General features: G+C 45.0%; 1 protein-coding gene across 2 annotated transcripts in view; it reads left to right on the forward strand.

Moving 5' to 3' along the window:
• znf385d (zinc finger protein 385D) overlaps nt 1–17,500 on the forward strand; it is a 41,514-nt gene that overhangs the window by 11,023 nt on the left and 12,991 nt on the right. For both annotated transcript variants that reach the window (XM_048259980.1, XM_048259981.1), the window contains one exon: nt 11,315–11,422. In XM_048259980.1, the coding sequence (XP_048115937.1) occupies nt 11,315–11,422 (108 nt within the window). The remainder of the gene's footprint in view (nt 1–11,314; nt 11,423–17,500) is intronic.

The following is a 17,500-nucleotide window of genomic DNA, read 5'->3' on the forward strand; positions in this document are numbered from 1 at the left end:
CCAAGGAGGAAGCAGAAAGGCTGATGTGGTGCAGAGGTGAGAAGAAAGAGAGGGAGAGGGAACTTGCGATTAGCAACACCACCAAGTCACTATGTGGGTGGCAGAGAAAGTGAGAAAGAAAAAAAAAAAAAAGAGGCAAGAAGAGGAGAGGGCCGAGTGTGAGAGAGAGGGAGAGAGAGAGGGAGAGAGAGAGGGAGAGAGAGGGAGAGAGAGGAAGAGAGAAAGGGAGAGAGAGAGGGAGAGAGAGGAAGAGAGAAAGGGGTGGAGAGGGAGAGAGAGAAAGGAAGAGAGAGAGAGAGAGAGAGAGAGGGGTGAGCTTGGGCCGGTGACACTGCGCATCAGACAGAGCCCAATGAACGACTGAAGCAGTTTTCAGTTAAGGCTTTTCACTGGAGCTGAAATGCCATTTATCGTGCCCAAAGCCTACATTTGTCTTTGAGAAACAATACAAACTCTATTTCCTCTGTAGAGCAATCAGCATTGTGAGCCATCGATTTCTCCTCGTGCGGCTCGGCGGGAAAATTGCTTTGGAGTGGAGGACGGAGACAGACACATGGGGCCCTGCCGTCCACACTCTCTCAAGCACCCCACCCGTGCAACCCCCCACCCCCACCCCCCACCCCCCGAGTCTCCCAGCAGCTGTAATGGACATTTGCCTCAAAAGCTTTGGGCGGAAATAAGTCTAATGCTTCACTTCATACACAAGTATGATATATACATTTGTGCTGTTCTTTCATTCGTTTGCTCACTTGCGTGCGTCTTTGCTTTCCAAGTTGACTTGGTTGGCGGAGCAAAGCACTATTTAGGAATAGAGTGTGAGGGTTTGATGCCCAGTGGGAGTGTGCATACGGAGATAATGTATGCGTTATCGGCTTGGCTAAGCTGCTTTAAATGCAGGCGCATGCTAAGTGTAAATTTCTCTATGACAAATGTGGCAGCCTTGGTGGAATGTGTGTCTTTATGCAAATCTAATGGCTGATGGTGAGAGCCGCTGTTGAATTTTGCATTTTTAGGCTGTAAGCCCTCATTATAGTGTGAGCCTTATAATATGAATAGACTGCAGCAGAGCCCATAATTGACTGGGAATTAAAAAAAGCCAACTGTTTTAAAAGACAAAGAATCAGGGTTAACATGGGCTTTAGAATTAAGATGGAGCATCGGTGCAGGATGAAAATGGTCCTGAATAGCCGACGACTGCTGGAATAGAACGTCTGCCAATTTCTTAACTAACGGACGGCAGGATCGGAGCCACAGAGGATTTTTGCCACCCAACCCACCCCCCCTTGTCTCCTCTCTGCCTTTGCTCACTGGCCCAATGATGTTTTATTAGCTGGAGATTTGCCAGCAGCCTTTCTCTTTTGGTATGCACAGATAATACTTGGGAGCTTAAACTGATTTTTATGGGGATGTTTTTGTGCCAGTAAGTCTGTGCAACAGGACGTTGATAAGCATTTTTACTGCTCTGCTTAATTAAAAACAGCAAAATTCTGCAGATGTAAAATTACTAGTAAAATAGAGACATTGGACCTGAGATAGTTGGTGTATTATTTTCTGTTTAGGAATGTTTCTTTTCCAAAAGAAAATAGAAATGTGGCAGACAGCCTTTCCCTCTACTAGCTTAAGCGCCATCAATAATATTGTTTTCCACTGAAAACAGTTGTTAATAATACAAAAGGTTCTCCGCCACTGATGGCCTCGCGATGATTATGACATTATTCAGTGTCAGCATATGGAATGCGATTTCCGATAAATCACTTTTAGCAGGTTACACCCACATACACACATTGATGCCAGTCGTGGTTTTGACCTTGGGAAATACAGAGCCTTGGATCGGAATTTCATTCAATGCAGGGGGGTGGCTTGGAACAGATTGATCATAATCTTACTGAATAAAGCGCACTGAAAACACCCCTGCCAATGGCTTATGTGAACGCACTATGTGTAACCCAACTCTCTGGGACGCCAGTGGCTGACGGGTGGTGTTGACGGATGTATGGCCTGGCACTCCGTCTGCCAGGAGACAGCTGGCTCTTTGCACCTGCACCATCTTTTCCTCTGTCTCAACCCCTCTCTCTCTCTCTCTCTCTCTCTCTCTCTCTCTCTCTCTCTGTCTCTCTGTGGAGACCTGCGCTCCTCTAATGAAAAGCATGTTTGCCGCTGCAGAAGGAGGGGTAGAGAGAGAGAGAGAGAGAGAGAGAGAGAGAGGAGAGAGAGAGAGAAGAGAGAGAGAGAGTTGGTCTACCCCCAAAGGTACAGGAGATTAGCTGGCTGGGCGTTTTAAGGGGAGGACGTCATCATTTCAAATGGTCAGCTCCAGGGCTCAGGTTCGGCTGGAGTCTTTTTGCGAGCACCTTGGCCACATCCCGTCCCTCTATCCACTCACCCCTTCCAAAGTTTTTCCTACTTGCTAGATTTGACCAATCTTCCATATTAAGTGAATGACGTGAAAGTGAAAGTAAGACATTCGAAAGACCAATGAAAGTTGAGGTTGCTTTTGGTAGTATGCTACAAATACTTTCACCACAAAAACTGGTGCTCTAAATAGCGATGCTGTTGTCTTTGAAAGGTTCTCTCATTGAACTGCAATTTGGATTAACACCTGCTTTTACAAGGTGGGAGTATTTAGGCACAGAATAGACGTGCGCTTTCAGGAGCAGTCTTTGCACATACCGCGGAATTCATAACTAGGTGCTCTTTACTCTTCCCCTCCCGTCTTTTTACGCTAAACTCCCACTTTCCCCTGCATCCTCCCATACATCATTGCGGCCTGTTTGTACATACCTCGCAATGATTTTACACGCACATTGCGAAACAAATACGACTGAAGTGGGCGCAAAAGCGTTAGTACATCTGGCCCTGTGTGTCTGTGTGCTGCAAACTGTTCAAGCTGTCATCCCTTTTGTGATCGGGCAGGTACCAAACTGTGCTATGGAATGAGAAGCCTTTGTGTTCATGTCATGTACTTCAAAATCCACTTGTTCCTGTTCTGTTGATTTTTTTTTTTCTTTTCAATTCATTTTTTGGTCCATAATATTTGCCGTGTCGTGCTTTCACTTTTCTGGTTTCTCATTACAAAATGATCAATCGTATCCAATACCCATTAAGAACATTTTTAAAAAGATAAATGACCTCATCTCCTAACCCACTGAGCCCATTACAGCACTCGCTCTCTCTCCATCTGCCTCCCAAAAGCTACATTGAATTCTTGGAATTATTCATTGGACTTTGGAGTTGTAGATTTTCATGGAGTTGTGCTCAGCTAAGCCAAGGAGAACATTGCTCATCATTACAAAATGCAGTTAATGCTACTATTACCTCAAAGTTTGTCCAACACCTCCCCCCATCCCCCCCAGCTCCCCTGAGCATTATCCTGCATTCGATAAACGTGTAGTTGCCTGTTTTTTCCTTTCTTTTTTTGTGCCCTGTGTGTGGGCAGTAGTGGTAGCAGGGTGACGGGCAGGTGGTGGTGATTATAAGGTGGCGAGGTGTGAGGTGGTCAGGAGTGAGGATGAGTAGGGAGCGCTGTGGCATTGTGTGGGCCGCCCGGTGCCGCCTGGTGCCGCCCGCTGCCGCCCGTGGGTCCAAGCTGTGCAGATGGGTGCTGTGAAGAGAGCAGGCTCCGGTTTTGTTTCAGAAGTCAGTTTGACAGAACTTCCCTTTAGCAACTGTAGAGAAATATGGAATGCTGTCACTTGTTTGGTTGTATCATGGTTATGCTGACAAAGTTTAGGAGATAGAAGTTAAGTCTGTCATTTTTGGTATCCTACTTTTTCTGAAGTTCTGAGCTGCATTGTTGGGGTCTGGCTCTGGCAACAGTCCTCTCTTTCTCTCTCTGTCTGTCCATCTGTCTGTCTCTCTCTCTCTCTCTCTCTCTCTCTCTCTCTTGCTCTCTGTGCCTCAGGTGTTCCCACCTGGGCCAGGCCACATGGCAGGAATCGTGGCGTTTGGGGAGAGGATGTAACAGTTTCATATCAGCAAGGCACAGCCAGAGACAGGCTTTCTCTCTGGCACTGCGATAAAAGGTCTTCAGCTGCCTGTCACACAGCATCGGGGGTGCTCACTGCATTCACTATGGGCCCTTTGTCTCTGTGTGTGGATGTGTATGAGAGAGAGAGAGGATGTGTTCATGTGTGTGTGCGTGTGTGTGTGTGTGTGTGTGTGAGAGAGAGAGAGAACATGTGTTCATGTGTGTGTGAGAGAGAGAGAGAGAGAGCATGTATTCATGTGTGTGTGCGTGTGTGTGTGTGTGTCCGTGTGTGAGAGAGAGAACATGTGTTCATGTGTGTGTGTGAGAGAGAGAGAGAGAGCATGTGTTCGTGTGTGTGTGTGCTTGTGGGTGTGTGTGTGTGTGTGTGTGTGTGTGTGTGTGTGTGTGTGTGTGTCTGTGCGTTTGTGTGTGTGTGTGTGGACTCAAGGAGGAGAGTGTTCAGTCGGCAGGTGAGGGTCTGTGTCATCTCGATAGTGCCAGTGCAGTAGAGTAGATTCTACACCCATCATCTGAACCCCCCCCCCACACCCCCACGCCGCCTCCTCTTCCCATCTCACTGCCGATATGCTGCCTCAGACCATGTCTTCTCCCTCTACACTCAGAGTTGGGTAAATCTGCCGTCTGAACTGGACTTATAATGCTAGCGTCAGAGCCTAGAGCTAACATACCAGCCAGCACAGATAGACACAAATAAACAACTTGGACTTGGTCTCACCGTCTCCATATCCCTGCTTCAGAACAGAAGGCCAAGAAAAGTAAAACACTTTTTGCGGTTACTAAATTATGACACCACTTGAAAAATTATGAAAAATAAAAAATGATTATCTAAAAGGAGTGCAGTAAATGGAGATATTATGAGCTTTTTATTCAAGTCACTGTCAGGGAGAATTTCCTCTGTGCTGCGGCCCCACCCAGTGAGTCATTGTGTGCTCTGGGGCTCCCTCCAAAGTGCCAGTCTCTCACTCTCACTCTCTCGCTCCCTTTCTCTCTCGCTCTCTCTCTCTTTTCTCTCTCTCTCTCTCTCTCTCTCTCTCTCTCTCTCTCTCTCTCTCTCTCTCTTTCTCTCTTTAGCTCTGTTTTAGCCCCGCTGTGAAAAGCAACAATGGTTCAATCCAAACAATGCCTCAAGTACATTAGCTCTGGCATCTTAATGGCTGCAGAGAGCAGACTCAGTCATCAGTACCTCTGAAAATAAATGGTTATACCTCCAACAAATCCATAAAAAAGGTTTTTTTTTTTCGAAATGTTTCCAGATCGGTTGTTAAACTAGAAGAAGAAGGAATAGAACATCAACCATATATGGCAGCCGTTGTGCCAGGCCTTTGAAGCTGAAGCCCATGAAATGATTTCTGCTGTGTTGGGAACAAACTGAGAAATGTTGAAGATTTACCTTGAGCCAGCCAAGAACAGAGAGTTTTTTTGCCCCCAGTCTGGTATGAAAAGAGGAGTCATGGATATGGCGGCTTAAGGGCCTGACCAACCCCTCGACCAACTCTATTTGAAACAGCGCAACATGTTTTTTCATCAGCTACCGATTGTTCATCATTCTGCCTCGTGAGTCGGATTTGACTTGCAAATTTTTTTCTTTTTTTTTTTTTTTTTTTTTTTTTGGGGCACTGCTCACAATCAATAGCTGTCCTAGTTTCTGATTCACTCTTGGGCGTGCTGGGCGGTAATTGGGAAAAGCATAGGGGCTGGGATTGCTTTTGACAGGTCATTTATCCCACTTTGGTTAATGGTATGTGAGCCAGGCGTTCGGTAATGCTGGATTCAGACCGGTGTTGATCAGTTAACTCACTCACTCCCCCCTCCCCTACCCCGCACCACTCTGGCTCCAACACCAACAGAGCTCCCGTAGCACAATGGATTAGACGTCACTGTGCAAAGCACCTGAAGCATTGTGTCGGGCAGCCGTGGTCCACTGGTTAGCACTCTGGACTTGTAACCGGAGGGTTGCCGGTTCGAGCCCGGACCAGTGGGCTGCGGCTGAAGTGCCCTTGAGCAAGGCACCTAACCTCTCACTGCTCCCCGAGCGCCGATGCAGGCAGCTCACTGCGCCGGGATTAGTGTGTGCTTCACCTCACTGTGTGTTCACTGTGTGCTGTTTGTGTTTCACTAATTCACCGATTGGGTTAAAATGCAGAGACTAAATTTCCCTCACGGGATCAAAAAAGTATATATACTTACTTTACTTATACTATACCTGGGAGCTAGATGACTGCAGGCTACTGTCCATACTGAACTGCGGCTATTATTCCAGTCAGTAGTGGTCAGTCAGTCAAGAATTCAGATGTAACAGTGGGACTTCTTTGTCCAAATCATAACAAATAATAGCAAACCATTTCCATTCTAATAGGAATTGGCATGTAATCTGATTTGCTTGTGCAATCGAGCCATTTTGCGCTGTGAAGCACCGGGAAGTATTGTATGTAAATTGATTGCCAGATTTGATATCCACATTCTTTATGCGTTGTGTAAGTCTGCCGGGGGGGGGAGTGTGGAGGAGCATGTTTCTGCATGGCCGTGTCCCAGCATCCCCAGGTGTGGCGGCTGTAAAGTGTGTGTGAAGAGTTTGTCGTTTGGTTTGATGTGGGTGAAAGGAACAACTGCATCAGTGTCACTCCTGTCTGGTCTGGTGTCAGCATGAGGTGGTTAAGAAGAGAAATCATTGTGGTTGAGACAGAGCGTGTATGTGTGTATGTGTATGTGTGTGTGTGTGTGTGTGTGTGTGTGTGTGTGTGTGTGTGTATGTGTGTGTGTGTGTGTGTGTGTGTGTGTGTGTGTGTGTGTGTGTGTGTGTGTGTGTGTGTGTGTGTGTGTGTGTGTGTGTGTGTGTGTGTGTGTGTGTGTGTATGTGTTGTGTGTGTGTGTGTATGTGTGTGTGTGTGTGTGTGTGTATGTGTGTATGTGTGTGTGTGTGTGTGTGTGTGCACGCGTGCGTGTGTATGTGTCGTGTGTGTGTGTGTGTGTGTGTGTGTGTGTGTGTGTGTGTGTGTATGCATGTATGTGTTGTGTGTGTGTGTGTGTGTGTGTGTGTGTGTGTGTGTGTGTGTGTGTGTGTGTGTGTGTGTGTGTGTGTGTGTGTGTTTGTGTGTATGGGGGGTTTATTGTTTATTAGGCTAGTACCCAACTCTCCGCGCCAGGCGGTCCACTGTCAGTCCTCTTCGCTCCTGTCCAAAGTGGCACATATTATTTGCGCTGGTCACAGGATGCTGCATCCTGACAGGAAACACATCCGCATAAACCAGAGAGTGGGGACAGATGAAAAGAGACAGCCTCATAATGCAAAGAGGAGGGTTTGGGCGGTGGTAGGGTGTGTGTGTGTGTGTGTGTGTGTGTGGGGGGTGTAGGTGCTGTCTGCATGATACGGTGTGGTTGTAGGGAAGGGAATGTTAATAAGAAATTAATTTATTAATTTATTAATTGAACCTCCACATAGCTGCGGGGTCCCTGTTTTCCCTGTCTGTCTGTCTGTCTGTCCATCAATACGCATAGAGTGGTACAGTTTACTGTAGATGACCGAAACAGACCGTGAAAGGAAAGCGCACCAGTGGAGCTGTAGCTATGTGCCAGCGGCAGGCATATTAGCGTTCAATGGCGCTGTTGCACAACTTACTTTATAGGATGCTGCTTAAGAGACACACTCAACTGCCAACACAGCTGAATGCACTTGCACAGTGGTGTGTCTATTTGCCTGTAATGGTCTCGAGAAGCAGGCCAGCCTACTTGAGAAACCAGAAGCAGGCGCCTTTATTTTGGTATGAATCCATGTTTGTGCAGCTTGTGTGGAAGCTCTGCACCTGGGAAAAACTTGTCAGAGGAACACCTTTGTTTGGTGTAGTGAAACTGCTGTGTCTAGTATAAGTATATATACTCTTTTGATCCCGTGAGGGAAATTTGGTCTCTGCATTTATCCCAATCCATGAATTAGTGAAACACACTCAGCACACAGTGAACACACAGTGAGGTGAAGCACACACTAATCCCAGCAAAGCAGTGAGCTGCCTGCTACAGCGGTGCTCGGGGAGCAGTGAGGGGTTAGGTGCCTTGCTCAAGGGCACTTCAGCCGTGCCTACTGGTCGGGGTTTGAACCGGCAACCCTCCGGTTACAAGTCCAAAGCCCTAACAAGTAGGCCACGGCCGCCCCTATGCAAACTGTCTTCTAACAAGGTTCTTTCTGTTTTGCCATGTGTAACAGAATGCAGCAGAAGAAATCAATCAGTCTCTCTCTCTCTCTCTCTCTCTCTCTCTCTCTCTCTCTCTCTCTCTCTCTCTCTCTCTCTCTCTCTCTCTCTCTCTCTCTCTGTCTCTCTCTCTCTCTCTGACGTGGCACTTGATTGGTAATAGCCCCTCAGAAGACCTCGCTGTTGCATCCTCCGTTATGAATCGCAGGCCTCAGGCGGAGCGCCAGGGGCATTAGTCTGGCCTGGCACAGTGTCTCTGCTGTGGCTGTCCAGCCAGGTTCCCGGTGCATATTTCTAGAAAGAGGTCATCGCCTCGTTTCGCTGCGCAGATGTGCGGGCTCTCGACTCTCCATTAGTGTCTGGTCCTCCAGGGATTAGCCCGCCTATCCCAGCAGGCCGTGCAGGCACGTTAGACGACTAACACATATGCCTGCCTGCCAGCACCTCAGAGGAGGATCCTCTCACTTTCCCATCAGGAGATTTATTCTGCGGGGCTGTGATGGAACTATAGGGAGTGGGGAGAGAGCAGAAAGGATGGGAGTGCCCAACACACACATTACTCATTTCAAATTAAATACATGACAACAGTGCAGAGGGGCCCCCACTTTTTAATATGATGCCGACATGATACAGTGTGTTCTTGTTTCAGTTTGGACAGGGCTGTGTTATGTGAAGGGGAATTGGGATTCGTATCGGGACACTTATAAGAAAAACATCTCTTCACAGTGCAAAATGTCACTTTGCTGAGAAATAAAGAGACATTCATTTGCCTGAGAAGATTGCTTTGCACCAGTGCTTGCTCGATAAAAGCTTGTTTCAGTGCAAAACCTCATGGACAAAAAGCCGCTCCGACTTCTGGGCAGTGGAGGGAAGGAGAGCCTGTGGAGGGGAGAGCTGTCACCGCACAGCAGTGGTTGGCAGCCCCTCATAATGCATTTGTGTAACAGCTCAGCCTCACACTAGCACTGGTTTCTTCGAGACTTTGCACCACGCGAGCAGGGAATGAAGGGTAGAACGCGGGCAAGTTCGCCTGGGAAACCAGGCCAGTGGGAAAAGACATTAGAGCGAAGAGAGAAAGACAGAAAGGCATCAAGAGACTTCTTTTTTCCTTCGCTGTCATTTTAAAAAAAAAAACGTAACCACTCGATAAGATACAGTATTAGCTAGCTAAATAATGTATATTCCCTCTAGTCTTTTTTTGAACACATCTCAGTGGAGTGCTCTTGGGTTTTCAACATGAGTAGTCAGAGAGAACTTGAAACACATCAAGGGTCATTTTTTGTCTGGTGTTATTTTTGTAAAAAAATAAAAAAAAATAAAAAAATTGCATCAGACATTAACTGAATAAATATTCATCTGGGCATTTTTTCACCCAAATCTCAAGTGAAGTGCTCAAGGCATTTTTTTCAAGGCTTTTTTTTTCAGGGTGAAGAGCCAGCCTTAGTCCACAGTCCTCAACAACAGCTGAGTACCTCCTTGCATTTATTTATTTATTGCAAGGAGGTACTCATTATTTATTTATTTATTTATTTATTTTCATTTATATTTCTCTCTCTGCCTCCTGGCAGCCAGACAGATGGCTGTTTGAGCACTTATTTTAGTTGCATTATCAGGCAGATGGATGCACATATCAAACAGAGCAAGTGTGTGTGTGCGTGCATGGCGGAGGGGACACACACTGACAGAGGGCCGAGATGTCTTGCTCTTCCCAGCGTCTTCCATTTGGTGTCTTTGATTACCACGGCGACAGGGTTGGAGACAACAATACGGCTGCAGATCCCCTAAGCGTTTCATTGTAAAATGTAGTCATTAAAGTCAAATGCATACACTCCTTCTTTCTCTCACTCTCTCCTTCTCTCTCTCTCTCCCCCTCTATCTCTCTCTCTCTTTCTCTCGCACACATACACATAAATAGAAACACATTACAAGCTAGTGAGTTAAAAGGAGAAACAAATGCATATTATAAGTGCTGAAAAAGAAAAATGGCATTGTGCGGAAAAGCCATAAAAGGCATCAGAGCATGGTAGCAGGTTTTATTAGCTTAGCATTCTCATTGTTTTGTAACGGTTAATGGCAGATATTGTTGACATGGTCCGATACATCTCTCATGTTGAGCTTTTCTTAGTGCAGACTCTAGTCAGAGGAACAGCCACAGGAGTGTATTGATTCTGGTTTCTCATGTTGGACCATCAGCCGTCATACACGTGATATACATTTAGATGTATATATTTACACAGTGTAATAACAGTACATGAACTGCTAAGTAGTTGACATTTTTTTACAAAACACATTAAGTTTATGCAGAGCTTGAATGTTTATTGATTACTTAGCATTAAGTGTAACAACATCAACATAAAATCCACATTAATATTTTATACTTTAATAATGAATTTGTAATGTTATATACATATTTAAAATATGTGAAAAATATTGAATGTTATCCAAAATATTGAACACTCAAATGTATGTTATTGTTTTAGAAATGAAAAAATCTAGAATATATTTTTTGATGCACCCTTTGGTGAAAGTAATGCTAAATAAGGGTAGATAACAGTGTGTAATTGCAAATGTCTGATCAGCGTATGGCGGAGTGCCATTACAAACTCATAAGTGTTGCTTTTAGGTTAAAATGGAGATGGTTTTATCGATGTACTGGTTTTATTGATGCACTGTGTGTATGCACTGGCCTTTTGTGACTAACCCCCCCCTCCTCCTCCTCCTCTCTCTCGTCCTCCCTGCCATCATTTTGAGTGAGTGGATGTCACTAACTGATCTGAGGAGGTGGCCTCCTGACAGCCCCGTTAGGATGATCTCCCATCCCCAAGCCCCACCAGCCCCGGTCATGATTGCATGGGCCGGGGTGTAAAAAGCTTTGGGATCAGAGGGCCTTAATGCTCTCCAGATTGCCTCACACTTGTTCTTGAGAACCAAGCCTCATTTCGTTTGAAACACAAACGCACGCCACAGAGCTGCAGTTGCTCTCCTCCGCTCCCAGCATTCCGAGAGAGACAAAGAGTGCCGAAAGCGACAGTAGAGGAGGATGGAACAAAACGAGTTGACTGAGAGGGATAGTTCTAACGTGATAATTAGTCTCTCCCTCTGTGTTTTATTTGATTGTCTTGTCTTCTGTTCTCCCCTGCAGATGGATCCTGTTCAGAAGGCGGTGATCCATCACACGTTTGGGGTGGCCCCCTCGCCCAAGCGCAAGTACATCTCGTGCGGCGTGTGCCAGCTTCGCTTTAACTCGCAGGTGAGTCGGAAGGCAAGATGACATAAAGGACCCTGTCGGCACACACGGGGGCTTTGATGTTGGATGGTGTGGGGTTGTTGGTGGTGGTGGTGGTGGTGGTGGTGATGGGGGTGGTGTGGCCAAGCTTCAAAAAGCATGCGATGCTCGCTCACACACCGAGCGAAGACATCCGACCACTGCCACGGTGGGACTCAGGTTCATTTCTGAAGAAATCCAGTAGACAAAAAAAAGACACCACCGATTTGAATTCATGGTAGCAGGTATCGTCTTGGAAGCATGTAGCATCTTTAATGATGATGAGCGTGTGATGATTGGGCTCTTTAATCACAGAAACACAGACAGTGAAGGTCTTGTGTGTGAGGGAAAATAATTTGTCTGGAATGCACACATTTGAGACAATGTTCTAATTTAGCCGTGCACTCAAGTTCTTCCTCCTCATTCTCAATAGCAGTTTTCTTTTCATTAATGTTTTTTTTTCCCCCACTCTCCTCTCCCCCTCTTACCTCAGGTATGTAATCCACATTGGATTGCGCAAAGTTGTTTTCCATATCCCCCCTCCGTTAAATAAGCTATTTATTCTGTCTGAACCCGCTATCCCTCCCTGCAAAGTTATTATATCCGCCACAGAGGTCCATCTCGGGCCAATCACAGCCCATCAGAACCATCCATCAACCTGGAACCAAGTGTAGGGGCCCAAGACTCTGTTTAGCTGCAACCCCCCCCCCCACCCCCTCGCCTTCCACACCCCCCAAGTCTCCTGGCCCCCCTACCCTCCCTCTCCACCTGCTTCGCCACTGCAGTGCGGAGATAGTGGCGGAGAGGCCCAGGGAGATTTTTGCATTCCAGTCACAGGGATGGCACAAGGAAGTTGGTCTTCATCAGAGGCAACACTTTATTATCATTGCAGATTTGCAATAGAGTTCCATTTGAAAGGAGTAACAGGGCCATTGAGGACTTCTGGGATATTTATGTAGAGCTGAATATTAAGTACCCCACCACACACACACACACACACACACACACACACACACACACACACACACACACACACAGTAGGTAAGGATGCTGGTGGATGCTATTAGTCAATTCACACTCACTCAAACACACACACACAGATGCACACACACACACACACAGACACACACACAGTAGGTAAGGATGCTGGTGGATGCTATCAGTCAATTCACACTCACTCAAACACACAGACACAGACAGACAGACACACACACACACACACACACACACACACACACACACACACACACACACACACACACTGCACAGATAGAGCTACCGTCACACTCACAATACACACCCAAATAAATCAAAGGTTGTCAGATAGGAACACAAATGCACTGCTTCTCCTTTATGTCCATGCATGTAATTCTCACAAAGAATCAGTACTTTCAGTGTGACGGGAGCGTTTACTGGAAGCGTTGTGCTTTTATAGAGAGCACCACGCTCAGTTCCTTTGCTACACCACTCTTCAGAATGCTGCAGCCATGTTCGGAGGTGTGATCATTCTATATAAGGGCTGCTGCAAACAAAGCATGACCACTGCCACATACCACACTGGTTTTGTGCCTATAAGTCTTCCATATCATTCCATGAGTAGCGTGTTCATTTATCACAATGGTACTTCACTGAAAGTGCAAGTCATTACAGTTTTTTACAACTGTTTACACACATTTTCAAAGCTCTACACACAGAACCCAAAATTGCTCTCACAAAATGCAAAATGCTTAAATCTGCAGCAAAATGACACACACCATTCTAAATGTCATATACACATCTCTAAAGCAAACATAATAAACACTTTTGGCATAATATGACATCATGTACATCATGTACACACGTCTACAGAGAGAAGTTGAAATATACACTAAGCATGCAAGCAATATTGAAAGCAAAAATAGTGATTTATCCCAAATAATTTACTGTTGTGAATATAGTATTTTACAGCCAATAAGAAGTCAGACAAAAAGAAGCAAAATACAATGACCACCAGATGTAGAGTTTTGAAAAAGCTGATTTTGCCAAAGAAAGTAATTACTGACTACTATCAAATTACTTACTATATTACTGTGTGTGTGTGTGTGTGGGGTGTTTGGGAGGGCAGTTGGGCATATAGGCCTATAGACCCTTTCAACCGCAGAAACAATGTGCATTCCTAAGGCATTTCTGGAGTCGGCTTTTGTAGCCCAGTTCAGTTCATTTTCATTTCAAAGCATATGCATTGGTTCTGAACATTTTAATCGGAAATTCTCTGACAGATTGAAAGGGCCTATGCCTATATATAGACTAGGCCTAATACTAAGGCAATGATCAAATGGTGTTCAGTAAAGTAATGAGTGTTTGTGCATTGAAGACTGAGTTTGTGAATAAGTGGCGAGTGTGGCATTTTGATAGGTTGTGTGTGAAAAACAGGAAGTTAGATTTTTGTGTGTTAGGTAGAAAATTGTGTGTGGTGTTTTGCAAAATGTGTTTTAGGAAATTGAAAACTGAGTCAAAGACTGAGAATTAGCGTATGGTTTTGCAGATTTGTTGTGGGGTTATGGTGTTTGGAAGACTTGAGTAATACATTGCTAGGCAACACCTCTAAACTTCAAGTTGTCTTTGTTTGGTGAACTATTTCTTTCTCGGCGGAAGCCATAAAGCAGTACTAACATAATTGTGTGAAATTTCTCTTCTCGTTTTGGCAAGTAACCATATATTAAGCAGATTGATGTATTGTTTACTCCCTGTCAGGGTTTAACCTGTCTCGGACTTATTATCCATTAATGCCCAGTGGACAATGCATTATCTCTTCCTTAAACAAAGTTAACTTTACACAAGCTAATTCCCTTTGAAGGACTGTCTGATGACACCGTTTAGGCGAAGTTGATGAAGGAGAAAGAGCTCTCTATGGCCATAGCCTCTGTTCATGTCCGGACACATTAGAACCCACATTTCTAATCTCTACGGCCATAGCCTCTGTTCATGTCCGGACACATTAGAACCCACATTTCTAATCTCTATGGCCATAGCCTATGGCCATAGCCTCTGTTCATGTCCGGACACATTAGAACCCACATTACACTCCACTCACTGTCCCTTGTCTGCAGGTATGTAGTGGTAAAATAAGAGGTGGGTAAACTATGAATTTTGTGATCTCGTTGAGGTGGACTGCGCCATGCAGAATCGGATTTTTACAAAAGGCATTCAGAACCTGTTTGATGATGGTGGAGGTTATTGTCCAATGTTTATAATAATACCAGTCGTATTAAATGGTTCCTAGAGTGTTGATGAGTGTACAAATTGTTACAAGCCTGGCTCAAAGCAATCAACAGAGTAGGGGAAGGCCGAAAGGCAGAGTAGGGATATATATATATATATTAGATTTATTAAATGAATAGACTTTATTTAACAGAATGGGTTAAGTAAAGTCAGTAGTGGAGTTAGATTTGGAAAATAAAAGTGTAAGCGGTCAGTGTAATGCGGTGTAGTGAATAAGCAAAACAAAATCCTAAACGGTGCGGGGGAGACGGAGCGGCGGTGGTCTCCTCTGAAGTGCTTTTAAAGGCCCAGACCAGGAAGTGATTAGCACGACTCCAAACACCTGCGCCTAGCTCACCTGCAGGAGACAGACGCAGCTCACAGACAGGAGGAGGAGCCAGGCAAAGCCGTGACAAAATTGTGAATGTGGATAATACAGTGTGATTTTTTTTTTTAATGTTAAAAGTTGCAATTGGTGAATAAACTCTTCTGAGAGGTGGGTAAACTCTAATAAGAGGTGGATAAACTCTATTTGTGAAATTTCAGAGGTGGATAAACTGTGCGTTTACTTGTGTTTAGCCTCCACTACATCCCTGCTTGTCTGTAAATGATGCTGTGTGGCACCATTCATTGTGTCTAGCTAGTGCAGAAACAATCAGGAACAGCAGACTGAGCATTTCAATTTCCTCTTCTTTATATTATCCACACCATCCTGGATTGTACATTGTCATACATTTATGTTGCCTTGGTAGAGAACTCCCTCTGAGAATGGTGTCAGGTTTGTTTTTAAATGTTTATTTTTGTATTTTTATACAAAAACAGTGCTTCAAAGCATGGCCATTTCTGTTTATGATTGTAATATTTTGGCTCTTCCCAGTCTGTGTGGGCAGATGCAGTGGGGGCCTGCATTGTGAGGATGAGATGAGATGAGATGAGATTCTGTCTAACTGACTCATCCACTTAGCAGACAACACAGCTGATGGCATAAACAGTGCTTTTACCTCAGCACACTGTTCCTTTAACAGAGGACAGTCATTAAATCCAGCGTTTAACTGGAATCCTAAGTTAAGTAAATGTTTGTGTAAACTTGTTGAAGTGTTCACAGGAAGAGGTCGGAAAGGGTAGAGCTGCCTCGAGCGGTTTGCAATCCTTTGAGCCGGTTTTACGTGTTCACCAGTTATTGCTATCAAGATTGAATTGGGCTTTTGTTCTTGTGTGTTATTTCTGCCATTAACACAGTCTTTCCACCCTGGGTTCTCCTTTACCACTAATAGCAATGCAGACCACCATGCGTGTACAACCCAATCATTCAGTTTATGATGCATAGTTTGTGTGTGTGTGTGTGTGTGTGTGTGTGTGTGTGTGTGTGTGTGTGTGTGTGTGTGTTGTGTGTTTGTGTGTGAGTAAGTGAGTGAGTGAGTGTGTGTGTGCTTCTTTGAATTTGTGTGTGTGTGTGTGCGCGCACGCGTTCTTTCGTGTATTTGTATGTGTGTGTGCATGTGTCTACAGTGTTTTCTGCTCACAGTAGTAGTGTAAAAACAAACACAAGGAGCCGTGCCTTTCCAAACATTCCTGCCTGTTTGGTCTGTATCACAATGGGATATACAGAAATGTATTATGTGAGGGAGCGATAAGCAGTCATCCGCTATCTTTGTTCCTGGGCTACTCCTGCGATGTCCGCCATCCTGTTCTCCCTGATTCACATGCCATCCATCCGCTGGCTGGCCGGTGGGGCAGCGGCAACCTTATTTATTCGAAGAGGCATTCGCATGTCTCCTGATAGCTTCCTCCTCGCTGCAGGCAATGTCAGACAAGTCAGCCAGGAGCGCACGTATGTGTGTGGGTGTGTTTGTGTGTGTGTGTGTGTGTGTGTGTGTGTGGTGTCTGTATCAGTGTGTGTGTGTGTGTGTGTCAGTATATGTGTGTGTGGTGTCTATGAAGTGTGTGTTTGTGTGTGTGTGTGTGTGTCTGTCTGTGTGTGTCAGTATGTGTATGTGTGTTTGTGTGTGTGGTGTCTGTGAAGTGCCTGTGTCTGTGTCAGTATGTGTGTGTGTGGTGTATGTGTGTGTGTGTGTGTGTGTGTGTGTGTGTGTGTCTGTGTGTGTGTGTGTGTGTGTGTGTGTGTGTGTGTGTGTGGCATCTATAAAGTGTGTGTTTGTGTGTGTGTGTCTGTGTTGACATATGTAAACAAGGACATCTGAAAGTCCCTGCATATGGCCCACGCCAAGTGAGTCATAATAAATCGTTTTTTGAAGGTGAACCCTTATTGTGTCCGAGGACAACATGTCCTGACAGAGCTGTGCATCATGAGATGAATGATTAGATTGTACAATGCCCAGGGACTGCTGGGGTGCTGTCCTCTATCAAGATGATCTCTCAGTAATATGATAAACAAACTGTAAAAACCAATGGTAGCACTAAGAGCAATAAACTAAGTAATAACCAATAGTAGCACTAAGAACAATAAAGTTTATTTAGTTTATTTTTAAGATTAGTTTTAGCCTGAAAGCATTTTTTCCAGACCGACACATGTACTAGAAGCTCAGTTATCTCTCTTGAAGCTATTTGGCAGCTAAGGTGCTGACCATGTGGAAAAAGCAAGAGAGTGAAAAGGTTGTTCTTTCTGTCAAAGTCTACCTGAAATCACATTGACACCTTGACTGCTACAGTAAAAGCACAATGACAGCGTGCTTGTCAAAACGTTTGTGGAGGCCTAATAATAATTTGTAAAAATCCTGCAAGAGGAGTTAAGCGGAATGTTCAACATCACTAGTTTTTTTGCCAAGTTCAGAACACACTGAAATGATCATACACACTGACAAA

This window comes from Alosa alosa, chromosome 13, assembly GCF_017589495.1.
Source record: "Alosa alosa isolate M-15738 ecotype Scorff River chromosome 13, AALO_Geno_1.1, whole genome shotgun sequence".
NCBI classification, from domain to species: Eukaryota; Metazoa; Chordata; class Actinopteri; order Clupeiformes; family Clupeidae; genus Alosa; species Alosa alosa.